Genomic DNA, 25,639 nt, shown 5'->3' with positions numbered 1-25,639 from the left:
ACGCCTGCATTACTGTCACACTCGCCGCTCTGTGTAACTCGCACAACGCCGCCGCGGCCAGTAAACGGCGACCACGTTGAGTCGTTGTGCGAACACAATAGCGTGTGCATCATTCTGAGAGCTCCCGTTTCGTTTCGGGGGGGGGAGCAGGTGTGCAGAATGGCGTCGGACTACTCGCGGACCTGCGCCAGCCCGGACAGCATCCAGACGGGGGAGGCGCCCATGGTCTCGGAGACCTGCGAGGTGTACGTCTGGGGCAGCAACAGCAGCCACCAGCTGGTGGAAGGCACCCAGGAGAAGATCCTGCAGCCCAAGCTGGCGCCCAGCTTCGCCGACGCCCAGACGGTAAGGAGGCAGCGCACGTCTCCCCCGAGCAGCCCTCAGTGTGCGGAAGCACACTCCTCACCGCGCTCGCCCGTGGAAATCAATAATGCAATCGCAGACCGGCTAAGGGAGTTAATGCTGAGAGTTCCTGCGTTTCTTTAAAGAAAGGCCCTAAAGCAAAGATCAAAGAGGGAAAAATGCATGGTTCGTAATAAAGCTGTAACCTGCTTTTCTAGAAAACTGCTTGTGTGCTTATGGCTCGGGTGGAGAGCTATGGATGAAGCTGTCCAGTGTGGTTTTCCCCTCCGTTACGCAATCTCATAGATCTTTGTTGATAATGGCGAAGGGCATAAATAATGCATTGCCACAGCCTCTTCTGCTATCTCCTCGGACTATGCCGGGTATTGTGCTGGCTCCTTCACGGCTAACAGGGTTTACGTAAACAGATAAAGTTATTTTTAAAAGCACTTGTTTATAGCCCCGCCCCTCGGTTGTGTTTGGCGGCGCTGACCCTCCTCTCCTCCGCCCGTCAGATCGAAGCGGGGCAGTACTGCACCTTCGTCATCTCGTCCGACGGCTCGGTGCGGGCCTGCGGGAAGGGCAGCTACGGGCGGCTGGGCCTGGGCGACTCCAACAACCAGTCCACCCTCAAGAAGCTGACCTTCGAGCCCCACCGGGCCATCAAGAAGGTGTCGTCCTCCAAGGGCTCGGACGGCCACACCCTGGCCTTCACCACCGAGGGCGAGGTGTTCAGCTGGGGCGACGGCGACTACGGCAAGCTGGGCCACGGCAACAGCTCCACGCAGAAGTACCCCAAGCTCATCCAGGGGCCCCTGCAGGGAAAGGTGGGCCCCCTCTGTAGACACGCCTGCCGTGCTCCAAGCACAGGGCATCAGGGCCCCAGGGCCTTCAGAAAATGAGCTCCAGGTCAGAGAGCAGAATGACGCATGCTGTATGCAAAGTGGACAAGGGCGGCTGAGCAGTTTTTGCGTGTTATTTAAAATCAGAATGAAATCCTAAATAAAATTCACCCAGCACAATGAAATCCAAAATGAAATTCACCCAGCACAATGAAATCCAAAATGAAATTCACCCAGCACAATGAAATCCAAAATGAAATTCACCCAGCAGAATTGCATGTTTTGGCTGTTGCCACGGCGCCTGGTTTGTCCCCTGTTTGATCGGCACGGTGTTGTCCCACGCAGGTGGTGGTGTGCGTGTCCGCGGGGTACAGGCACAGCGCCGCCGTGAGCGAGGACGGGGAGCTCTACACCTGGGGCGAGGGAGATTTCGGGAGACTCGGTAAGGCCCACCCCCTTTCTGCTCCTATTGCCTGGACCCATTCGAAGGCCATTGAACGATAGCATTAAACCCAGTGTGCCTGTCCACAGGTGAGACGTGAGCTCATTCTGAGCTGCCCCTCTCTCTAATGTTTCCTCACCGTTGCCTAGGTCACGGGGACAGCAACAGCAGAAACATTCCTACTCTGGTGAAGGACATCAGCAACGTCGGGGAGGTGTCCTGCGGGAGCTCTCACACCATCGCGCTGTCCAAAGACGGCCGCACCGTCTGGTCCTTCGGCGGCGGAGACAACGGTGAGCTCATCGGCCGCGTTTGCTTACGACCGAGCATGCGTAACATACCTCTCTTAGCATAGACTCAGGCCTCTGTTCAGCTAAGCTGAGTGTGCCTTTGCGCATGAACATAGATTTAGGGAGTTTTGGCATGGTATTTTAGCTTTTTTTCTGTCAGTGACCAACAGAATTTATGTTGACAAGGGGAAAGCGAGCAATGGTGCTGCACTGGTTTAATGAGTAGATTTGTAGTCCAGGGGGCTGCTGGGTAACTTATTTGGTTGAGGCTCCACACTGTGGTGCATGGTAGTGAATAGAAGTTCAGGGCAAAAGCATCATAGTTACTGCAGAAGGGAGGTAGGTGAGCTTAATGTCCTATCCTGTGTCGCTCTTTACAGGCAAGCTGGGACATGGCGACACCAACCGGGTGTACAAACCCAAAGTTGTGGAGGCCTTGCAGGGCATGTTCATACGGAAGGTGTGCGCAGGGAGCCAGTCCTCTCTCGCCCTCACCTCCACCGGACAGGTACGTCTCTACACACTGCAGTACTGGAAATACCACAAAATCCCTCAAGTATTTGTTGGCATTCTCTATGAGATAATTGATTATTACAAAAGTACGAAAGTGTCCTGCGGTATGCTTTGGATGTGTCTGACCAAAAAAAAAAACGCTGGCGGTTCTGGCGCCTGGGCCTCGCCCCCTGAGTGGCGCAGGCTCAGCGCAGGCCCAGCGCAGGGCTTTATCAGCGAGCGCTCACCTGCTGCTGTGTGTGAGATTGCCGCAGAGCCAGCGGGTGCTGCGTCTGCCGTGCTTTATCTCCATGGAGACAGAGCTGGAGAGAGGCTTGGGCAGGGACCGCCGCTTCCTGGCCGTCTCTAATCATCGAGCCACCCCTGCTCCCGCCACCCTGCTTCTCTCTGATTACCTCACAGGAACTCATTTTTTCTAGCTCTTCAAGTGCAGCTTTACTTCTCTCATGTTGTGATGGCAGTAGAAACTGTCTGCGAGGACAGCTTTCTGGCTCTAGAGTTTTTCTTTTTCAGATCAGCTTGTTGCATGGCTTATAACAAACTTTTCTATTTGCTCATTTTTTTTGGCCAAAGTTTTTGTCCAATCTCCCAGGGCCATGAAGGCAGAAAGGCCAAATGAAAACAGGACAGTGACAGGGTAGTCACTGGATAGTTACACGATAACTACAGGATAGCAAGTGCCAGAACAGAGCTGACTCTGAGAATAATTAGCGTAGCCCTGGTCAGTCTCAGCCACGAGGCAGCTGAGAAGAGAGATTCTTTTACACAGAAGCGCCCAAGTTTCTGACACAATGCTAATTACAATGAGAACGCTGGGGAAACAAAGAAACAAACACATAAAGATGCGGTTGTGATTGTGAACTTGGTCTCTTCGGCTGTTGGGAACAGCAGCAGTGGGAGCAGGTGGCGGTCAGGTGGCGGTCAGGTGTGGCGGGGGAGGCCAGGTTAAGAGTGCTCCGCCCCCCTGTGCTCTCCGCAGGTGTACGCCTGGGGCTGCGGGGCCTGCCTCGGGTGCGGCTCCTCCGAAGCCACCGCCCTCCGGCCGAAGCTGATCGAAGAGCTGGCCACCACCAGGGTGGTGGACATCTCCATCGGGGACAGCCACTGCCTGGCCCTCTCGCACGGTAACTCCCACCGGCCAGTCAGCCACACTCACGGTGCACGGGGGTAAAAAGAAACTGCTCTGTAACCAAACATTTAAAAGGGTTCCGTTTTCTTCTTGTCCCCCCCCCCCAGGTGTAACTTACGTAGCTAGAATCTGTAGTGTGTTGTATTAAGGCATACTATGCAGGATTTTTACCTTGAAAATAATGCAAAATAACCACGCTGAGGCATCTATGATGCACTGGCAATCTCTGTCTTTACACGCTCTCACCTAATTTGTGCACTTTTACCTGTATTTGTTATTCTAAAATGTGTTCCGGACATTTCTGGGCGTGGCACTCTTTTCTGTGTGGGGAGCGGTGGGTGTGGCTCATTCAGTATGTTTCTATATACATATATATATATATATATATATATATATATATATATATAGAATATAATTTTTTTAGAGTGGAATGTACTGTTTTCAGATTATTTGTACATGTCCGGTTCATGGTCTCACGGCCAGACAACGTACTGCTTGTCTGAGGAATTTGTGGGAGAAATTTACCGGTAGTATATTTGCATGTCGGTGACTTGCCAATTACTTGCGGTTTAATGGGTGGGGTTGAAGACAGTGGAGGAGACTTTGATAGTAAATCCAGGCTAAAAAATCCTGCATAGTATGCCTTTGATTAAAGTTGGTGTTTGATGGCGGGGAAGTTCATTGAAAGATGCTGTAATTCATCTACAAATAAATCATTGAAATGTGTTACTGTTCCGCATGATTTATTGATATCAGTATCCTAGCCCATCTACCGTGAGCACAGGTACAATCTGCAATGCGATGTAAACGTACAGAGAAATGTGTCCCTGGTTAAACTTTTATGGGGGCAAGCAGATCCCTGCTGCTGTGCTTAAGCTTTCTGAAGTGCAACGTCTTTTTCTGTGACTGCAGACAACGAGGTGTATGCCTGGGGCAACAACTCCATGGGTCAGTGTGGCCAAGGAAACTCCACCGGGCCCATCACAAAACCCAAGAAGGCCATCGGCCTGGACGGGGTGGCCATCCAGCAGATCTCCGCTGGCACCTCCCACAGCCTGGCGTGGACCGCCCTGCCCCGGGACAGGTCAGCAGCGCAGTTTGGGCATGGGACGGGGAGGAGGGAGGGTCCAGGGGGAAGGGATGGGTGCTTCAGTGTGTTAAGTGTGCACTACTAAGCAACAAAAGGTCAAAAGTACATATAAATAATGAAGTTTACTTCCCTCTCAGTGTTGTCAGCAGTGGTTATTGTGCAGGGCCTGAGTAATGGAGGTCTGGCTGTTTTGTTTAGTAGAAACAGAAAGACGTGCGTGCTGTGTTTGTACTTTTAAAGAGAAGATCCAGACCACCTCTTCTTTTTCACCCCTCTACATTCCAAAGGCAAGTGGTGGCTTGGCACCGCCCCTACTGCGTGGATTTGGAAGAAAGCACTTTCTCGCACCTGCGGTCCTTTCTGGAGCGGTACTGCGACGGCATCAACAGTGAGGTGCCCCCCCTTCCCTTCCCCTCATCAAGGTACGCCCCCCCCGCCCCTCAGGTCACCTGATGTGTCAGAACAGGTTACACCTGTGGGTTGTTTCTTCCCCCTATTTCACCATACCACGTTAGTAACAATACTGCTCCTTGTTCTTGAAGCGTCTGACGTCGAATCTCTTTGCATGAAAGTATAGAGACGAATGAAAATATGCGTTTGTGCTAATCCATTGTTGTGGGAGAGTTGTGCAGAGCAGGTGAATCATAGATCATGTTTATTAGTGCAGCTCAGGTTAGTTTGCAGCTTAAATACCTGTGTTCATCTGCACAGGGAGCATCACAACTTCCTCAAACTGTGTCTCAAACTCCTGTCCAATCACCTGGCTCTGGCTCTGGCCGGAGGCGTGGCCACCAGCATCCTGGGTCGCCAGGCGAGGCCCCTGAGGAACCTGCTGTTCCGCCTCATGGACTCTTCTGTGCCGGACGAGATCCAGGAGGTGGGTCTCCTCCCGATCCAGCATTACGTGAATGCGACCCTTTCCCTCATTTTCACCACTGTGACATTGAGCAACCTCACTGTTTACTCCTGTGACCAGCGTTTTGGAATTTGGCCATGTTTGTGTCCTGTGACTGACACGGCCATCATGGGTAAATAACGTCTCACAGAGCGGTGGGAACCGGGATTGTCTTACGAGACAGGAGCCAAGAGTGGCATGCTGAGGTCACGTTTTACATTTTGTTTTACCTCTGAGATCCTATAGTTATTAATTACTGTCAATGAGTGTAACTCTAGCATTAATGAGTGTGTGTTATCACAAATTACACACGTGAGTGGCGTCTACCATCGTTCAGGTTCCAGTTTTGGGTATTCGCCTGCATGGTGCAGGACCTTTTCAGGTTTTGCAAAAAAAGGTTCAAACTGCAGTGCAGTGGGAGAAGAGTTTTCATCCCTGTAGGATTGTCTTTCAGAAAAGTGCCATGTAAGGCATTGCAGATGAGCCAGTGCTGCCCCGTGGTCGAAGTGAGTAGCTGATATGCGTTTGAACGGTTTGACCCTTGAGAACCACAGTGCCTTTGCATTTGCGTTCCAGGCCGTTATAGAGACCTTGTCTGTGGGAGCCACCATGCTCCTCCCTCCTCTGCGTGAGCGAATGGAACTGCTGCACTCCCTCCTCCCCCAGGGACCAGACAGATGGGAGAGCCTATCCAAAGGACAGGTATTGTACCGTGCCATACTCAGGCAACATTGCACAAAAATGTAGACCTCGTAAGAGGAAATGAAGGTCCGGGGATGCCCCTTACTTGCCCCTCGCTCCTCACTAGACAGACAGTGTAATTATGGGATGCGGTATCTTGTCGTGAATGTTCTTATCTTAGTGGCATATAGAGAGCAGTCTGCCCCTGGCCCTACACACCCATTCGGTCCAATATCTAAAGAAGGGATTCGCTATCTGAAGAAATAGTCCACCATCTGAAGGAATAGACCACTGTCTGAAGAAATAGTCCGTTGTCTGAACTAATGGTCCACCATCTAAAGAAACTGTCCGCTGTCTAAAAGAGTGATCATGTGTTGGCGTTTCCTTTTTCCCCCATGATGTAAACCAGTGGTTCTCAAACTCGGTCCTGGGGGACCCCTGTGTATGCTGGTTTTCATTCCAACCTCAACAGCAATCCCAGCATTTTAACAAGCTGTTAATTTTTCTTAATTAGGTGCTTTTCATGTTTTAGAGCTGGGGTCCCCAGTCTTATCCAGAAAGGGCCAGTGTGGGTGCACACACCTGATCCTGATTCTACTAATCAAGGTGCTTAGCAATGACTCTAGTGATTGATTAGTAGAATCAGGTGTGTGCACCCACACTGGCCCTTTCTGGAGCCCCAGCTCGAAAACATGAAAAGCACCTAATTAAGAAGAATTAACAGCTTGTTAAAATTCTGGGATTGCTGTTGAGGTTGGAATGAAAACCAGCATACACAGAGTTTGAGAAACACTGATGTAAACTACACTCATTAAATATTAAATATGCGAATTCTGATCTCATTAGAAGGCCTTGAAATCTATTGTTCATCTGCACTGCATGACCCCGCCCAGCAGTTGTCAGAGGAACTGGATTTGTCAGACAGACAGGTTCAAAATATCAGTTTTTTTATCACCGCAGTTATTTGTGGGTGCGGTGGGACATTGAAATATGATTATGGATGTACTTTTTTGCCTTTTGCGGGTAGTTTTTGTTAGCAAACTCAAAATTAAAGACCATAAATGGCCACCCTGCTGCTCGTACCTGCTTTTCCGCTAGCGCTGTGAAGGCGCGGTGCCTTGCAGGCGTGGGAAAAGGCCCGCAGTGCCTGTGAGAGAGAGAGAGAGAGAGAGTGAGTGAGCTGGGGAAATGTGCTGAATCAGCACGCTCCAGCCCGGACGGCCCTTTCCTGCCTGTCAACGGGGGTTTTCTTTTCTCCTCTTCTTCTTCAGAGGATGCAGCTGGACATTATCCTGACCAGCCTGCAGGACCACACCCACGTGGCCTCCCTGCTGGGGTACAGCTCCCCCCCGGACCCCCCGGAGGCGCCTCCCGCGGGCCTGGCCTTCAGCCTGCCCCCGGACCCCTCCTACAGCTCCCCGGGGAGCCACCCCGACACGCACCTGGCCGAGATCCTGATGAAGACCCTGCTGAGGAACCTGGGCTTTTACACGGTGAGGGAGGGGGGGAGAGGCTCCATTTATGAGGGAGAGCCGGGCATGACTCACAGATAAATCCTGTTCACTGCAGCTCCTCTGCGCGGGAGGATTCGTCAAAGGCCGCTGTTCGCCATGGAAACAAGCCTTTTTTTTACCACCACACAGCGAAAAACAAAAAAGTCACATTGTGAAATATGCTGGGATCAGACGCTACGGCATTCTGTACACATGTTCCCCTCTCTCCTGCGATGTGCATTTCATACAGCATCTTAGCCCTGTGAATCAGTCCTATTCAGAAAATGAATATGAAAACAGTGACAAATTATGCAGATTTCATTTGTTTCTTGTAAAAAGTGAAATGGGTGGCTGTATTTTCACAGCAACAAATGCCACTTATTTCGCTTTGCGCAGGCAAAAAACCCAAATCGAACCCTTTTACCACTCATATCAATATCTGTGCCCATGGTGGCTGTTCTTGTATGTTCCCCCCAAGTACCTCCCTGACTGTCCCCCAAGTGCCCCCCCCCCCCCAAATGTCTGCCGTAGTGTCCCCCTGGTGTGTCCCCCGGAATGTCCTTGAGCGTCCCCCCTGAATGTCCCCCTGAGCGTCCCCCATGTCCTGAAAGGCTGTGTTGTGGTGGTGTCAGGACCAGGCATTTGGAGAGCTGGAGAAGAACAGTGACAAGCTGCAGCAGGGCGCCTCCCCCTCGGACAGCAGCCAGCCGGCTCACCTGCACGAGCTGCTGTGCTCCCTGCAGAAGCAGCTGCTGGCCTACTGCCACATCAACAGCGTCACAGAGGTGAGGGCCGCCCGCCACACCCGCCACTCTCACCCGGCCCACTTTCACACAGTTCACTCAGGTATTCACCTGGGACAGCATGCTGGTGGAGAAGAATGATAATACAATAAGTCATTGAATTTCTGCCAAATGCCAGTAATGCCAGTAATTCAGTTACTTATTGTATTATCAAGCAGACTTATAGCACCTTGCAACACAAAGACAAGGTGATTATCTCTAGAACTTGCATAAAGGCATTTTACGCATGACTTATCCAGAAGGACAGTTTACATTTTTATATACAATTCATTTACACGGTTGTACGTAAGTAATTAAGTACCTTAATTAAGGGTATTGAGCCTGCACCCATTATTCTCACACTGCTGATAAAATATTTTTATCTTTCGTGCCCTGCGGTAGAATTGAGGTAGCACATCCTGGTTTAAAGTTTGCACTGATTTTAAAATGAGGAGCGCAGGCAGGCGCTGAACCTGTTCCTCGGCTCTTGGCCCACAGAACTCCAGCAGCGTGGCTCTCCTGCACAAGCACCTGCAGCTGCTCCTCCCCCACGCCACGGACATCTTCTCCCGCTCCGCCACCCTGCTGAAGGAGAGCTCGGGCAACGGCAGCGTCAGGGAGAAGCTCAGAGGTGTGCGCGCGTGTGTGTGCGTGTCAGCGTGTGTGTGTGTAGGCAACATGTAATGTTATACAAAGGGAACCTTCATTTATGAACCTGAGTCAACTTATCAAGCACCCATATCACCCATGTGAAAAAGTAATTTGCCCCTTAAACTTGATAACTGGTTGCACCATCTTTAGCAACAATAACTGCAGCCAAACACTTCCTATAATTTGATATCAGTCTTTATAATTTGATATCAGTCTAATTCAGACAAACTGAGCACATATCCCAAGGTAAATCGTGAAGTTGAAACATGGGGGTTTGGGCATTTAAATGTAGTGTCTTGGACTATGAAATATTTGAATTTGTAATGTGAAGGAAATGCAGGACCTAGATCATTTTGGTCAACCGTAGGGGGGGGGGTGGGTGCGTACTCATGAGACAAAAAAGATTTTTAGTGGCACCATAGACTAAGTTGATATTTTTATGTAGTTTAGTCCAATACATAGATTAGCACATTACGTTTGCATTATTTATGTAAGTGTCTTTCTTTATAACTTTTTGCATATATTGAAAGTGATCACACAGATCTCGTGATAAAATTGTTATTGTCATAGAGCTGTGAGTATCTGTGTGATATGTGTCCTGTATGATCTGTAGCTGTAGTGTGTGCAGGCAGTGTCTGCATAATGGCTCTCCCCTGCTCTCTCCTCTCAGACGTGTGATATGTGTCCTGTATTAGCTGTGGCTGTAGCTGTAGTGTGTGCAGGCAGTGCCTGTATCACAGCTCTCCCCAGCTCTCTCCTCTCAGACGTGTGATATGTGTCCTGTATTAGCTGTAGCTGTAGCTGTAGTGTGTGCAGGCAGTGCCTGTATAACGGCTCTCCCCTGGTCTGCTCTCTCCTCTCAGACGTGTGATATGTGTCCTGTATTAGCTGTAGCTGTAGTGTGTGCAGGCAGTGTCTGCATAATGGCTCTCCCCTGCTCTCTCCTCTCAGACGTGTGATATGTGTCCTGTATTAGCTGTAGCTGTAGCTGTAGTGTGTGCAGGCAGTGTCTGCATAATGGCTCTCCCCAGCTCTCTCCTCTCAGACGTGTGATATGTGTCCTGTATTAGCTGTAGCTGTAGCTGTAGCTGTAGTGTGTGCAGGCAGTGCCTGTATCACAGCTCTCCCCTGGTCTGCTCTCTCCTCTCAGACGTGTGATATGTGTCCTGTATTAGCTGTGGCTGTAGCTGTAGCTGTAGCTGTAGTGTGTGCAGGCAGTGCCTGTATCACAGCTCTCCCCTGGTCTGCTCTCTCCTCTCAGACGTGGTGTACGTGTCTGCGGCCGGCAGCATGCTGTGCCAGATCATCAACTCCCTGCTCCTGCTGCCCGTCTCGGTGGCACGCCCCCTGCTGGGCTTCCTGCTGGACCTGCTGCCCCCGCTGGACCGCCTGAACAGGCTGCTCCCCGCCGCCGCCCTGCTGGAGGACCAGGAGCTGCAGTGGCCCCTGCACGGTGAGACCCCCCCCCCCCCCCCCAACGCTCCGAGCGGAACAGCAAGACCCGGGCCGTTATTCACATGAACCGCGCCGATGAAGAGTGCGGATCAGCCTTCATCAGATCAGGAGGGCTGGTGGATGAGTCCAGGGCTTCCTCAGCCAGGGGAATGGCCATTGCTCCGGCATCCACACGTTCCACACATGCTCACAGTCACACTTTTCTGAGCATGCTGGGAAAAGATCTCCAGCTGAGAAGTGTGTCCTCAGAGTCCTCTAAAGGAAGCTTTCCTGCGTGCATCACTCCCTTGTGCCACTGGCTCACTTATTTCATTCACTGGAATGAAACACACTTTAGGATTCTCAGTCAGCACTGTTCCTTTTGTATAGAAAGTGCTTGTTATTATTCCGATAACCCTGATGGAGCCCTTTACGGCTCCTAAAAGCTCTGACTGCAGGTGGTCTTGAATAGAACCTGTCTTGCGCCTGGCTTTTAGTTGTTCATTTACAAAAATAGCTTTTCTTTGGTCTCGCACAGAATTAGTCATTTCCAGACTTGTGAGGATGTGCAACAGTTGGGGGTGGGGCAGCAGCGGGGGGGTGTCACATTTGCTCAGTTTCTAACTCAACTCATTTCATCCTTGTTCCCTCGCTCTGTCGTTTAATCATTAAACTGAGTGAATTATTAAAATGCAATCACGGAAGCCCCGGTATATGGAAATGAAGTTCTGTGTAATGAGGACACTTGTCCCCTGAGCACTCTCTCCCCCCTCCCCCAGGTACCCCAGACTCGGTGGACCCGGCGGGTTTGCCGCTCCCCCAGCCGGCCCAGTCGTGGGTGTGGCTGGTGGACCTGGAGCGCACGGTGGCCCTGCTGGTGGGCCGCTGCCTGGGGGGCATGCTGCAGGGGGCGGGGGTCTCCCCGGAGGAGCAGGACACCAGCTACTGGCTCAAGACCCCGCTCTTCAGCAACGGCCTGGAGATGGACATCCCCCAACTGGGTACAGCACTCGCCCTCTGCGTGTGTGTGTGTGTGTGTGTGTGTGTATGCGTGTGCGAGTGCATGCGTACGTGCGCTTGTGGTAGTGTGGCTGTTGCATAGTAGCGGTATAGTACTACTTGTATTACTGTTATCTCTCTAGGTCTGTAGTGCTTTCTGATATATCTGTTGATAATGGATAAAAATAATTTTTAAAAAAGGTTCCTCTTAGTTGAACCACATGGGAAGTGGCTGGGTGCCCCATTCACACGCCAGCCCCAGATGCCCTTTGAGCAGGGTCTTTGTTTTACACAGATAACTGCATAAGCTCTTTGCTGGAAGCTGCCCTGTCCGGGAACGAGGAGCAGAAGCCCTTCGAGTGTGCGCTGCGTCCCGACATGTCCGTGCTGGTGGACCTGGCGCTCGGGTCCACCAAGGAGCCCGCCAACAGCCTGTGGATCAACATGCAGGACTACGCCATCAGCAAAGGTACGGGCGTGCACGCCTGCCGCATTACACGGGTCGCATTTCCCTGCGAGGGGCCCCGCCCGCAGTTCCTCTCTCAGAGCGCAGTTAAAATGCGCTTCATTTGCATGCTCAGCGTCACGCAGCTTGCTCTTTTAGCCTCTGTGTATCTTGACCGTCGATTGGCGTCCTTAAACGCTGATGCATTGTATGAGAGTACAGAGGACTGAATGTGCTGCTATGAGGTCAGGGCAGATGAACTGGTTCTCTCTGTTCCCCTGCAGACTGGGACAACGCCACCCTGAGCAGCGAGTCCCTGCTGGACACCGTGTCCCGCTTCGTGCTGGCGGCCATGCTGAAGCACACGGGCCTGCTGAGCCAGGCCCGGGGAGAGGGCAGGTAGGCCCGGGCCCCGCCCCTGCCGTCAGTCTCAGTACACCGCCACCGGGCTTTAAATGACACTGCAGCCATATTTTTTTTAATCCACTTGAATTTTGGTCTTGGGTGTGATCCCGGGGGGATATGGGTTCACTGCAGCGGTGCTGCAGCAGAGACGGGTTTTTGGCAGGGAGGGAAACGGCCCGCTCTCTCCCCTCCCCTGCAGGTACCAGCCCTGTAAGGCCCTGGCGGAGGTGTACCGCAGTGTTTACAAGGTCCGCAACCGCCTGCTGGCCTGCAAGAACATGGAGCTCATTCAGACACGCTCGTCCTCCAGGGAGAGACGGGTATGTGTGTGTGTCTGTGTGTGTGTGTGCACACGTGCGTGCATGTCTGCGTTCAGTACAGTGGGTGAGTCTGCGTTCAGTACAGTGGGTGTGTCTGTGTTCAGTACAGTGGGTACAATATGCAGCGAGGTGTTTGAGTCACACCTGGCTATGTAGTTTCTCCTTGCTGTAGCAGTGTGAACTGGGGCCGTGGGCTTATTTAGCTGTATAATGTCTGAGTCTCCTGGCTGAGAGAGCTGTCTGATTCATGTTGGTTATGAATAACTGTTACATAATGAGTATCGTACTGAGACTTGTACTTACATTGACCTTCGGTATGTACTTGTATGTCACTTTGCATAAAAGCGTCTGCCAAATAAATGTAATGTAAAAATGTAATGTAGAGGCCAGTGTCTGAGGCCCCCCTGGCAGTGCATATGTCTGTCTGAGACTCGTCTGGCTGTGTGGAGTTCTTTCTGAGACTCCGCTCGTGCTTCAGGTCTCGGATAACCAGGACTCCCTGGACATGGACCCTCAGGAGCACTCCTTCACACGCACCATCGATGAGGAGGCGGAGCTTGAGGAGCGGGCGGACCGTGAGCGGGAGGAGGGGCACCCGGAGCAGGACGACGAGGAAGACGAGCGGGAACACGAAGTCATGACTGCAGGGAGTGAGTGCACACGCGACATGCAGCCTGCACAGGCGTAGACAAGCACACGCGACATGCAGCCTGCACAGGCGTACACAAGCACACGCGACATGCAGCCTGCACAGGCGTAGACAAGCACACGCGACATGCAGCCTGCACAGGCGTAGACAAGCACACGCGACATGCAGCCTGCACAGGCATAGACAAGCACACGCGACATGCAGCCTGCACAGGCGTAGACAAGCACACGCGACATGCAGCCTGCACAGGCGTAGACAAGCACACGCGACATGCAGCCTGCACAGGCATAGACAAGCACACGCGACATGCAGCCTGCACAGGCATAGACAAGCACACGCGACATGCAGCCTGCACAGGCGTAGACAAGCACACGCGACATGCAGCCTGCACAGGCGTAGACAAGCACACGCGACATGCAGCCTGCACAGGCGTAGACAAGCACACGCGACATGCAGCCTGCACAGGCGTAGACAAGCACACGCGACATGCAGCCTGCACAGGCGTAGACAAGCACACGACATACAGCCTGCACAGGCGTAGACAAGCACACGCGACATGCAGCCTGCACAGGCGTAGACAAGCACACGCGACATGCAGCACGCTAGAGCACGACATGCGCCTGCACAGGACAAGCACACCGACATGCAGCCTGCACAGGCGTAGACAAGCACACGCGACATGCAGCCTGCACAGGCGTAGACAAGCACACGCGACATGCAGCCTGCACAGGCTAGACAAGACACGCGACATGCAGCTGCACAGGCTGACAAGCACGCGACATGCAGCCTGCACAGGCGTAGACAAGCACACGCGACATGCAGCCTGCACAGGCATAGACAAGCACATGCGACATGCAGCCTGCACAGGCATAGACAAGCACACGCAACATGCAGCCTGCACAGGCGTAGACAAGCACACGCGACATGCAGCCTGCACAGGCATAGACAAGCACACGCGACATGCAGGCTGCACAGGCGTAGACAAGCACACGCGACATGCAGCCTGCACAGGCATAGACAAGCACACGCAACACACACGCCTCCCACAACATGCATTGTACACTCACATGTGCTCTAACTCACAGACACGTACGCACAAAGCACATGCACACACGCACGCACACACACACACACACACACACACACACACAAACACACGCACCCTGCATGACTCCACTGCGGTGTTGGCTGTTGCTGCATTTTTGCGGATGCTACTGCTCCTTTCTTAGCCAGAGCAGAAATATTGCAGTTGTACTTTGTGTGTGCAGTTTGGTCCTTAAGCTGGAAAATTTAACATCAAACATTGAGGCTTTGTGTGTGATTTTGAAAGGTTGTGCTTCTGCGCATCAGTTTTAATTTAAAACTAACGTGTGTTCTACCTTAGTGGGTTAATTAGTCAGAATGTGGGTGTTTGCAGAAGTTATTTTTTTAAACTGATGATGGCAAAGTGAGGTTTCCTCAAACCAACAATTGGTGGAGCTACTATATGAAACAGTGCCCCCTGATATGAGCTAGGCTTTTGTGTGCTTTGTGCTTTGTGTTTGGAAATGAAACCTTTTCATTGGTTCAAACAAATCAGTGATTGGCAGCTCACTGTAGCTCCGCCCTGTATGGGGTTAATGAAAGCTCACTGTCCCGTCATTAGAGGTCACTAATACGAGCGCCCTGACCCTGCGGTCGGGCGTGGGCGTGGTTTGCAGCGGCGCGTTGAGTGGCAGCTCGGCATGTCTAACCCCGCCCCTGTGTCTCTTGTGTCGCTCGGCACAGAAATCTTTCAATGTTTCCTCTCAGCGCGGGAGGCGGCCCGCAGCCGCGAGAGGGAGCGGGCCAGCAGCGGGGCGGGGCTGGGCCCCTCGTCCGGCCCGCGGGGGGGCGAGGACGAGCCCCCCCAGTCCCAGGAGGACCGGCGGGGCAGCGCGGGCCTGCCCGAGGGCCAGGACCTGTACACGGCCGCCTGCAACTCGGTGATCCACCGCTGCGCCCTGCTGGTGCTGGGCGTCAGCCCCGTGCAGGGGGACCCGCTCAAACAGCAGCAGGAGGAGGGCCCCGCCCAGCCGCCCGGCGGGGCCGCCCAGGAGGGCGTCGGCTTCATGACCAGGTGACCCTGGACCCCTCCCCTCTGTCCCTGTCACTCGCCCCTCTCCTTTCATAATTAGAGAATGAGAAGCCAGCACATTTCTGTCTGTACCTTCTCCCATGTTGGAACGTTTTACGGTTCTGCTGTTAACCAAAACATTGCACTGTGTACTCAATAATGCCTGTGTTGAGATGAGACTGAGTCCCTGTCTTCTAAACTAGCTTTTTCACATGAGTAGCTACGCAGGAAGTTTCAAAAGTGACAGGAAGTCTGAACAGATGGCATGCTGCTGGTTTCACACTCCCTAAATTAACACATCTGCCTGATAGCCCACTGATGCCCTCCCTCAGTGAGTGCCACTCACTCTGCAGTATTCACTGCTGAAGATCCGGGTAATTAGAGGTGTTTGATAGGAACATTTTGTGTTTTATTTAATTCATCTTTTTACCGGGAACCTTCTGTGGTGAGAAGCATGGTTTCCCGGACGAGCAGATGCAACATTGCACAAAATATCCGTGAGCTGAGCCAAAAAAAAAATTGTAGGCCCTCTAGAGGTTGTTGACGGGAATGGTTCTAGGGGATATGCAGTGTAAGGTGTTAAACCTTAGGTGATACCCTAAAATGCTTTCAAAATAAATTGTTTAAAATGTTGACTTTGTGAAGAAATGTTAACACTTGTTCCCGTACCTGGCTGGGCCTGTGGGGAGTGGGAGAGCTCGGTGGCCTGTTATAAACAGCAGTTACACTGCGTTTCCCCGCCAGGAGAAAAGCCTGAAGCGCGGTCTTCATCTCGGCACGTCGCCGGAATCCCTGAAATTTGAGAGCGTGTGCCCTAGTTTGTGTCCTCATAACATGTTTTAGCAGGTCTGATTTAAACACTGACCCATTTTCTTATATTTTTAAAGCTGTTTTGAGGAGCTGTTTTGGCGTCCTCCCTGCTTGCGGTAACTGGTTAGGTCGTCTTGTAGTCCTGTGTTATTTTTACGTTAATATTCCCCCCTTATCTGCTGCCCTCTGTCCACGTGGCTCCTGTGGAGAATGATCTGGAGCTGTGAAGCATTACTGAAGCGGCTGTCGGTTAGATGAGAAAAGGCCGTGGGGCTAACCTCTGTGCTCTGCTCTGTCCCCGGGCCCCGTCGCGCAGGAGCGAGAGCCTGACTGCGGAGAGCCGCTCTGTCCAGGCCAGCCCCAGCTACAGGCTCATCAAATCCAGGAGCGAGTCAGACCTGTCCCAGCCCGAGTCTGACGAGGAGGGCTATGCCCTGGTGAGTACCGCCACCTGCTGGTGTGTTCCGGTCATGTGCAGCATGATACGACTGTTCGTTACGGAATCGGTGTGGGAACATTTGACATTTCCCTGGGGTCGTGTGACCTCTTGAGAGGTATTTTTTTGTGCTTTCTTTGTGAGTTTAATTGCTTTCTCTTCCTCTTTTAGAGTGGGAGGAGAAATGACCTGGATTTGGCGTCCTCGCATAAAAGGAGAGGTATGTTTTTTTTTCAAATGAAAACTATCAGTTTTTGATATTTTTTGCTAAACATTATTAATTGGTCGCTCCTTAAAAGGAATGAAGTGCTGATTGTGGAAGTAGAATGGAGATATTGGACAATGTGCATTTTAAAATGAAACCCAGTTAAATTGTGGTTGGATTGCCCTACTACAGACCAAGAGTGCCTAAACATAGGTTTTTCATAAATGTTTAGTATGTTCAGTCACTTTGCTGGATTTTCTGTTTGTTAGCTGACTTTTCTGGGAAGCATATTGTCTGTGAGGAGCACAGTTTGTGTGTCCATATGGAGGATGGATTGAGAAGGTTCTGGAAGGCAGACTTTCTCAGGGGAAATAAAACTCTCCCTCTGTTTTCTGATTTTTGTGCGATAGTGTGTTTACTCCTTTTTGGCCAGTTGAGCCCCAAAAACAAGAAGAGCTCCAAGCAAGTACACGATGGCATGTTCCCACTTTCTTCTTCCTGAAGCCAGAGCACATGTCCATGACTGTATTTCAGCTACCGCACATTCATTCCTCTCAGCAAACATTAGTGACTACAACCCCCAGAATCCCATGCTCAGTTCCCAATGCACAGTTTATACAAAATTATAATTAAGTTAATCTTTTAGGAGTGTTCATGTTTCAGTGTCCTGGGTGTTATCACTGCATTTTGCATCTGTCTTAATTTTACTGTAAATCACTGATTTGGTCTTTTAGTATAGTACAGAATGCAGCTTAATACTAAATACTATATACCGTCATCAGAACATTTGAATTCAAGCCTTGTTTTAATAAACCAGGAGGCTGTGCTTGGTAGTCACTTGATGCTTAGTTATACTGTTCATTTAGACAAAATTGTACAGTAGATGCTGTGAACATCAGATGGAAATGCATTTCCCTGCTACACATCTCTGACACAACTTATTGTTAAAATTATTCTTAAAAGTTTAAGAAATGGCACAAAATCCTGTTTTGTGTGCATTGCATATATTACATGCATGTAATTATAACACTAATTTGTAAGTGTGCAGAAGACACAAAGAACTATTTATGTACTAGTAGATATGCTTGGGTGCAGTGCAGTGGATGCTGGAATATCCCGTGTTCTTAAGGGGATTAGGTACTGGTACTGTGGTGTGTTTGGAAGTGAGCATGACACATTGTAGGGGTTTAAAGAAGGACATTAAGACGGAATCCATACAGCCCACCCATGTGCATCCGAGCCGTGAGCAGTTTATTTCTCTTTATTTTTAAGTTCTGAATGTTTTTTTCCCCTTGCGCAGTGGTGCTTTGGTGGAGCTGGGGGGCGTGGTCATTTTAGGAAACGCCCCCAGAAGCTGCAGAGTCTCTGTTATGCTGAGCTCCATGATCCGCGTGCCTTAGCTCCTGCTAGCCGGGCTGCCATGAGATTGGTCAGGCACTGCGCCTGCTTATTATCTGCTTTGCAACCCCCCTCCGCCCCCACCACCCAGCGTCAAATTTTATTTTTCTTTCGATTACGGCAGCATCTTTCTTTTGTAATATAATGAGATATGCACTCTGAGCAGGGCAGTCATATGGCATGGGCTTAGATTTGCATCCTTTAGAATTCGGCTCTGACACCTCACAGAGAGCCCTCCCTCTGTCGGGACTCTTTCTGAAAAGCCGTCCGGCCGCCCCTCCCCTCCTCCCTCCCCCCAGGGCTGCTGCAGAGCTCTCCGGACGCCCTGGCCGACTCCTGGTACCGGCGCGGGCGGGACCGGCTGTACGGGGAGTCGGACCTGGACCTGAGCCGGTCCCTGGGGGTGCACGCCCTGATCGACAACATGGTGAGCTTCGTCAGCGGCGACGTGGGCAACGCGCCCGCCTTCAAGGAGCCCGAGGAGGGCACGTCCACCAGCCCGCAGGGCGCCATCATCGCCATGGAGCAGCAGCAGAGCCGGGCCGAGGTACGGGCTGCCCTGGGGCTGTGTGTGTGGAGTTACTGAGGCAGGGCGCTAAGCGCTGTGCTTATCCTGTGTGTGATCAGGAAGTGTGAGCTGCTGTCTCATGCGTTCAGGTGTGTGTGTTCCATAAATGTGTAATGCATGAAGATGCATTCGAAGGGAACCGTACAGAGCACAGAATAAAAAGTGTATTTGTGTGTTTGTATGCGTGTGCGTGCGTGTGTGTTTGTGCGTGCGTGCGTGTGTGTGTGTGTGTGTTTGTGCGTGTGTGTGTGTCTGTGTGTGTGTGTGTTTGTGCGTGCGTGCGTGTGTGTGTGTGTGTGTGTGTTTGTGCGTGTGTGTGTGTGTGTGTGTATGTGTGTTTGTGCGTGCGTGCGTGCGTGCGTGTGTGCGTGCGTGCGTGTGTGTGTGTGTGTGTCTATCTGCGCGTGTGTCACTGCCCCTTCAGCTGCGGCTGGAGGCCCTGCACCAGATGGTGGTGCTGCTCTCGGGGATGGAGGAGAAGAGCCAGGCGGCGGGCGTGGGCCGCAGTGCCCCACCCTTTCAGTCCGCCTCCCTGCTCACCTCCGTGCGCCTGCAGTTCCTGGCCGGCTGCTTCGGCCTGGGCACCGTCGGCACCGGCGGCACCAAGGGCGAGAGCGTCCAGCTGCACCACTACCAGGTAGAGAGAGCCGCCATGGCGCTACCGCCACCTCACCACTGCGCTCCCAGCCTGCCACTGTAGAGAGGAATCACTTCCTGTTCACCTGTTTCACTGTGCTATTACAGATAACTCTTCTCTTCAGTAAGGCCTCAGAGGCCATAACCAGGGCTCTACACACGAGCTCCAGAGCTGAAACATGTCAGGCACGTGCTAATGAATCCCAGTGAGCAGATGCGCTACTAAATTGATTTCCTAGTTAGCACACATCAATTTTCAGGATGTTCCTAAAGTGGGAGCAGTGTAGAGCTCTGCGGCTTGATGCTGGTGCTTTAGCTGAGGGAATCAGGCCTTCAGCTTGTGACTGTGGTTAACGCTGATGGAGGGGTGTGCTGAAGTGCTCCTTTCCCCCTCCGACCCAGGACGGTATCAGAGCCGCCAAGAGGAGCCTGCAGAGGGACATCCAGACCGCCGTGCACAAGATCTACCAGCAGCTGTCCGTCACGCTGGAGAGGGCGCTGCAGGCCAATCAGCACCACTCTGGTGAGGATCTCTCAGGGACACGCCCCCCGCATGACACGCCCGCTCACAATGCAGGACAGGAGTCACACACCCCCCATAAAGCCTTAAAGCCATTGAGTCCCAAGGACAGACATGCGTCCCATGTTAGGTGAACACACCCTACTGTAGATCATCAGTAGAGCAGGGCGTGAGCCTCAGTAGGGCGTGTCTTCATGCACACTTCCAACCCATTTCCATATAAGTCCAGTTTTTACTGAGGGGCAGTTTTTGGGGGAGCACACAGATGGCAGGCCTTGATCCAACAGGCACAGCACCATTTTCACATATTCATGTCCATAGACTTGCTGGGACTGAACTCCCTTGCTGGTTGTAAGAGCATTACTGTTAGAGAGGTACACAACCTACTCCCATAGACTCCGGAGTTTTGGTATAGTCTGCAGTTACGGTGACCTGTGTTTTTTTTCTCCCCTCCCAGAGGCCCAACAGCGCCTCCTCCTGGTGACGGTGTTTGCGCTGAGCGTGCGCTACCAGCCGGTGGACGTGTCCCTGGCCATCTCCAGCGGGCTGCTGAACGTGCTCTCTCAGCTGTGCGGGACGGACACCATGCTGGGACAGCCCCTGCAGCTGCTGCAGAAACCGGGCGTGTCCCAGCTCAGCACCGCCCTCAAAGTGGCCAGCACCCGCCTGCTGCAGATCCTGGCCATCAGCACTGGGTGAGTACAGCACAGCACAGTACAGTACAGTGCAGTTGTGTTTCTCCCTGTTGGGTTGTATTAACAGTGCAGTTGTGTTTCTCCCTGTTGGGTTATATTAACAGTATGCAGTTGTCTTTCTCCCTGTAGGGTTGTATTAACAGTGCAGCTGCCTGTTTCGCTGTAGGGTAGTATTAACAGTGTGCAGTTGTGTTTCCCCCTGTAGGGTAGTATTAACAGTGTGCAGTTGTGTTTCCCCCTGTAGGGTAGTATTAACAGTGTGCAGTTGTGTTTCCCCCTGTAGGGTAGTATTAACAGTTCCCTCTCTCTGTCTCTGGTATAGCACGTATGCAGACAAGCTGAGCCCCAAGGTGGTGCAGTCCCTGCTGGACCTGCTGTGCAGCCAGCTGAAGAACCTGCTCTCCCAGGCGGGGGTCAGCCCACTGGCCACGGGCAAGGAGGAAGAGGAGGAGAAGTCTGAGGAAGGATCTGACCCAGAGAAGAAGGACTTCAGAGGTGAGGGCTGGGCTTGGAGACACTTTATAACGTCCTGTTACTAGCCTGGAGTGAAAGACACGCACATCCAGACCTTACAGCTAGATACAGGACCTGAAAATGAGTTTAAACAACAGTCCCAGTACCGTGCAGAATATTGTGTGAGTGAGTTTGTGTGTGTGTACTGCCGGTGAGGTCACGCGTTGCGTGTTTGCGCTTGCGTCACGCGTTGCGTTTCCGCAGCTCTCCTGCGCAAGCAGCACACGGCGGAGCTGCACCTGGGGGACTTCCTGGTGTTTCTGCGCCGCGTTGTCTCCTCCAAAGCCATCCAGTCCAAAATGGCCTCCCCGAAGTGGACCGAAGTCCTGCTCAACATCGCCGCCCAGAAGTGCTGCTCAGGTTCGACATGCAGCCGTCCCTCCGGAAACAGACACAGTGCTGGAGATGCGAGGTCATATAGGTTTAAAAATGGAGGGCTGACCTGGGTCTTGCTGTGGTCTTCCCTCAGGAGTTCCTCTGGTGGGGAACCTGCGGACGCGGCTGCTGGCCCTCCACGTGCTGGAAGCGGTGCTGCCGGCGTGCGAGTCCAGCGTGGAGGACGACCAGATGACCCAGGTGAGCGCGTTCCTCCTCCCCTCCTTACTTTCGGGTGCGGCGGGGTTCGCGGGGGGGTCGGACCGCGAGTGACCGCGCGGTGCGTTTCCTTTCAGGTGGTGGAGCGCTTGTTCTCCCTGCTCTCCGACTGCATGTGGGAGGCGCCCATCGCCCAGGCCAAGCACGCCATCCAGCTGAAAGAGAAAGAGCAGGAGCTCAAGCTGCAGGTACGGACCGAGGCGCTAACGCAGAGCACGCGTCTGCCCGGAGCAGTCCGTCACATCACAGTGAATGTGTCATTAATACACCTGTCATGGCTTCTGTGTGAGCGACCTTATGGAAAGTGGTACTGTAATTCACATAATTAAAAGGTGGAAAGGATCAAGGAATTGAGCACTCACATTTTTAGCAGCCGTTTAGTAGATGTGGCTTTCACAGGTTTTCCATTCAAGGCCAGTTCCCTGTACTACACTACCACTGAGGATATTATTGAGATGTTTAGACGCTGTGGTGGCCACGCCTCTGTCGCCTGTCATGTGATCCGTGGCTCCTCCCTACAGGGGGAGGCGGAGGAGGAGGACGAGAACCTGCCCATCCAGGAGGTGTCGTTCGACCCGGAGAAGGCCCAGTGCTGCGTGGTGGAGAACGGCCAGGGTCTGACGCACGGCAGCGGGGGCAAGGGCTACGGCCTGGCCTCCACCGGCATCTCCTCCGGCTGCTACCAGTGGAAGGTGCTTCAGACCCGCCCCTGTCCCGCCCCTGCCCCACCCCCCACAGCACGTACCACAAAATATAGTACAGAGGATAGCGAAAAAGCCTGAAGTCCACAGGCTGTGACTCTGAAGTGTGCTTGACGAGGTCTGGACTACACCTCCCATCAGCTCTTTCCTGTCCGCCACCACTTCGCCAAGTATTTCTGATTACTGAACACTCAGTAGAACCATTTGTGTTGTAGTGATTATTCTCTCAGTCCAGCGCAGTGTATTTGGTTAAGGGTGGGTTTTTTCTTCCCCTCCCTGTCCCTCTGGCTGGTATTTACCCAGAGCACCTACAACTGGAGATCAGCTCACTTGTTACGAGCCTCACAGGTGTGACCTCAGGTCTCCCTGCTGTCCAGCTGGCAGGTGCCACCTGAGCGCGTGTCTTCATAAAGCCTTGCATATCGCCCCCGGCAGAACAGCAGGTGCGGTATGCAGGCACATGAAAAATGTATAATAAAATGATAAGACGTTTAGATCAACACAACTAGAGACACGACTTCCATTATTTTATGCAGTTCTGTCTGCTGCACTTTGATATGCTATGCTTGTTTTTAAAGAAGCCAGATGTTTGGAGAGGCGCATTAGCCGCCGTGGCGTTCGTTCTGACAGATAAATCAGTCTGGTGTGAGTCCAGTCAGTGTGGCTGTCGGGCGGGCTACAGGGGGAGGTGGGCGGGGCCGAAGGCTTCGGTTCCTCCCCGTCTGTCGCCATGGCGCCGTCCATTCGGCGCAGTTCACCCGCCGACGGCAGACTCCGACCATCTGCCCGCGCGGGTCCAGCAGCTGCTCGGTGTGGCGCGGTGCTGGGTCAGCACTCAACACTGAGGCTGCCGGCCAACTAGCCTTTTAAACCCACCAGGCCCTCCTAATCCACCAGGCCCTCCTAACCCGCCAGGCCCTCCTAACGCACCGGGCCCTCCTAACCCACCAGGCCCTCCTAACCCACCAGGCCCTCCTAACCCACCGGGCCCTCCTAACGCACCGGGCCCTCCTAACCCACCGGGCCCTCCTAACCCACCAGGCCCTCCTAACCCACCGGGCCCTCCTAACCCACCGGGCCCTCCTAACCCACCAGGCCCTCCTAACCCACCAGGCCCTCCTAACCTACCAGGCCCTCCTAACCCACCAGGCCCTCCTAACGCACCAGGCCTCCTAACCCACCAGGCCCTCCTAACCCACCAGGCCCTCCTAACCCACCAGGCCCTCCTAACCCACCAGGCCCTCCTAACCCACCAGGCCCTCCTAACCCACCAGGCCCTCCTAACCCACCGGGCCCTCCTAACCCACCAGGCCCTCCTAACGCACCAGGCCCTCCTAACCCACCAGGCCCTCCTAACCCACCAGGCCCTCCTAACGCACCGGGCATGCTCAGTACTAGTGCTGAACACCAGCCCACTCACTGAGTTCAGGTTATTCCATCCATCAGAGATCTGAGAGAATGCCCTCAAACAGCAGGCTGTTAGCTGTCACTGTAGAGAACATTTCAGTCAAATTTATAATGAATAGTAATGATGGGCATTGAGGCTCCTCTTGCTTCCTGATCTTAAACGCGGGGGGGGAGTTATGGGGACGGTTCCAGTCCGCGGTCAGTGACGCGCCCCTCTCTCTCCGCAGTTCTACATCGTGAAGGAGAACCGGGGCAACGAGGGCACCTGCGTGGGCGTGTCCCGCTGGCCGGTGCACGACTTCAACCACCGCACCACCTCGGACATGTGGCTGTACCGCGCCTACAGCGGGAACCTGTACCACAACGGGGAGCAGGCCCTCACGCTGTCCAGCTTCACCCAGGGCGACTACATCACCTGCGTGCTGGACATGGAGGCCCGCACCGTCTCCTTCGGCAAGAACGGAGAGGTGAGGAGGGGCGGCCAATCGCGCGGCTCGGTTGCTGTCGGCGGCCGCGCGTGCTGAGCGCGCTCCAGAGCTACTGACGCCCATTAAACTTCAGCGGCGCAGATATGAGAATGTGTTTAGCCAGCACCGCTGGGCTCTCCTGCTGATTACCTTCTGACTGCTTATAAAAACATGCCTAGTTAAGAAGATCATGAGCTGTGTAATTAAGAAGATACAAGCTGGCGATCAATAAAATATAGATCACTGCTGCCATTTCAAAGAAAAGAAGGAAAAAGTCTTTGGTTGAGTTGTTCCTCATCGGGTGAAATGTGATATTGTGAGTGAGCATTAGGTCCTGACCAGCATTCTGTAACAAACTGTGAAATTGATTTACTGCAAAAAAGGTTACCCCCCCACCCCCCACCCCCGTTACCTTTGTTCACCCCCACTACCTTCAGCTGACTGTAGCCTGCCCCCCCAGCCCCTCAACCCTCAGCCCGTCCCTGTGTATTTTCAGCCTAAATGAGCTCTGGCCTGTTTCATGTCATTTTAATCTCACCTGCCCCGCACTGAAGCGCAGAGAGATGGGGGAGCTACTGCACTGCACGGCTCTCTACTGCCCCTCTCCAGGAAGGGAGGGAGGGGGAGAGAGAGCCGTCTTTTCTGCCCCTCTCCAGTAAGAGAGGGAGGGGAGAGTCGTCTGTTTTTCTGCAGGTGCCGTCCTTCCCTCGTTCAGCAGGGATGTGATATAATGCCTGTGATTTAGAGCGTCCCTCCTGCGGGAGAGAGGCTGTCGTTAAGGATGACTGATGGCTTCTCCCCCCTCTAACGCGCTGCTGTTTCCCCCTGCAGGAGCCCAAATTAGCCTTCGAGGACGTGGACGCCACCGAGCTCTACCCCTGCGTGATGTTCTACAGCAGCAACCCCGGCGAGAAGGTAAAGCATTCAGCCACCAGGGGGCGCTGAGGCACCAGCCCTTCATTATTCTCAGCCCTGATGTACGGATAATGCCACTGGCCCGCCCTCGTTACAACGCTCCTGTCACAAAAGAGGACTCCCCGTGACGTTTGAGCTCATTGCTTGGCAGAAGGTTGCACATTGGCTTCTGCCCCCTTGTGCTGTGGAGCTGCGATTTTTCTGAATAATTTATCAGTAGTAGAGCCAGTGTAGCACATTTCATGCACTTTTCTGGACACTGCTGTATGTTTTGCTG

General features: G+C 52.9%; 1 protein-coding gene across 5 annotated transcripts in view; it reads left to right on the top strand.

Moving 5' to 3' along the window:
- The window catches only part of herc1 (HECT and RLD domain containing E3 ubiquitin protein ligase family member 1), a 66,310-nt gene that overhangs the window by 6,277 nt on the left and 34,394 nt on the right, over positions 1–25,639 (top strand). For 4 of the 5 annotated variants that reach the window (XM_064313164.1, XM_064313163.1, XM_064313166.1 and 1 more), the window contains exons 4-36: positions 151–345; positions 858–1,169; positions 1,530–1,626; positions 1,776–1,919; positions 2,297–2,424; positions 3,409–3,553; positions 4,471–4,642; positions 4,936–5,070; positions 5,360–5,525; positions 6,120–6,245; positions 7,496–7,717; positions 8,350–8,502; positions 8,998–9,130; positions 10,412–10,603; positions 11,364–11,585; positions 11,879–12,052; positions 12,313–12,427; positions 12,633–12,753; positions 13,232–13,403; positions 15,170–15,500; positions 16,624–16,744; positions 16,915–16,963; positions 18,646–18,893; positions 19,339–19,551; positions 19,953–20,073; positions 20,528–20,765; positions 21,088–21,260; positions 21,483–21,638; positions 21,748–21,854; positions 21,950–22,060; positions 22,394–22,564; positions 24,208–24,447; positions 25,279–25,362. In XM_064313164.1, the coding sequence (XP_064169234.1) occupies positions 151–345; positions 858–1,169; positions 1,530–1,626; positions 1,776–1,919; positions 2,297–2,424; positions 3,409–3,553; positions 4,471–4,642; positions 4,936–5,070; positions 5,360–5,525; positions 6,120–6,245; positions 7,496–7,717; positions 8,350–8,502; positions 8,998–9,130; positions 10,412–10,603; positions 11,364–11,585; positions 11,879–12,052; positions 12,313–12,427; positions 12,633–12,753; positions 13,232–13,403; positions 15,170–15,500; positions 16,624–16,744; positions 16,915–16,963; positions 18,646–18,893; positions 19,339–19,551; positions 19,953–20,073; positions 20,528–20,765; positions 21,088–21,260; positions 21,483–21,638; positions 21,748–21,854; positions 21,950–22,060; positions 22,394–22,564; positions 24,208–24,447; positions 25,279–25,362 (5,487 nt within the window). The remainder of the gene's footprint in view (positions 1–150; positions 346–857; positions 1,170–1,529; positions 1,627–1,775; positions 1,920–2,296; positions 2,425–3,408; positions 3,554–4,470; positions 4,643–4,935; positions 5,071–5,359; positions 5,526–6,119; positions 6,246–7,495; positions 7,718–8,349; positions 8,503–8,997; positions 9,131–10,411; positions 10,604–11,363; positions 11,586–11,878; positions 12,053–12,312; positions 12,428–12,632; positions 12,754–13,231; positions 13,404–15,169; positions 15,501–16,623; positions 16,745–16,914; positions 16,964–18,645; positions 18,894–19,338; positions 19,552–19,952; positions 20,074–20,527; positions 20,766–21,087; positions 21,261–21,482; positions 21,639–21,747; positions 21,855–21,949; positions 22,061–22,393; positions 22,565–24,207; positions 24,448–25,278; positions 25,363–25,639) is intronic. The other variant, XM_064313165.1, reaches the window with a different exon arrangement.

The sequence above is a fragment of the Anguilla rostrata genome, chromosome 16 (genome assembly GCF_018555375.3).
Source record: "Anguilla rostrata isolate EN2019 chromosome 16, ASM1855537v3, whole genome shotgun sequence".
NCBI lineage: Eukaryota > Metazoa > Chordata > Actinopteri > Anguilliformes > Anguillidae > Anguilla > Anguilla rostrata.
This window is presented reverse-complemented; position numbering and strand designations above follow the sequence as displayed.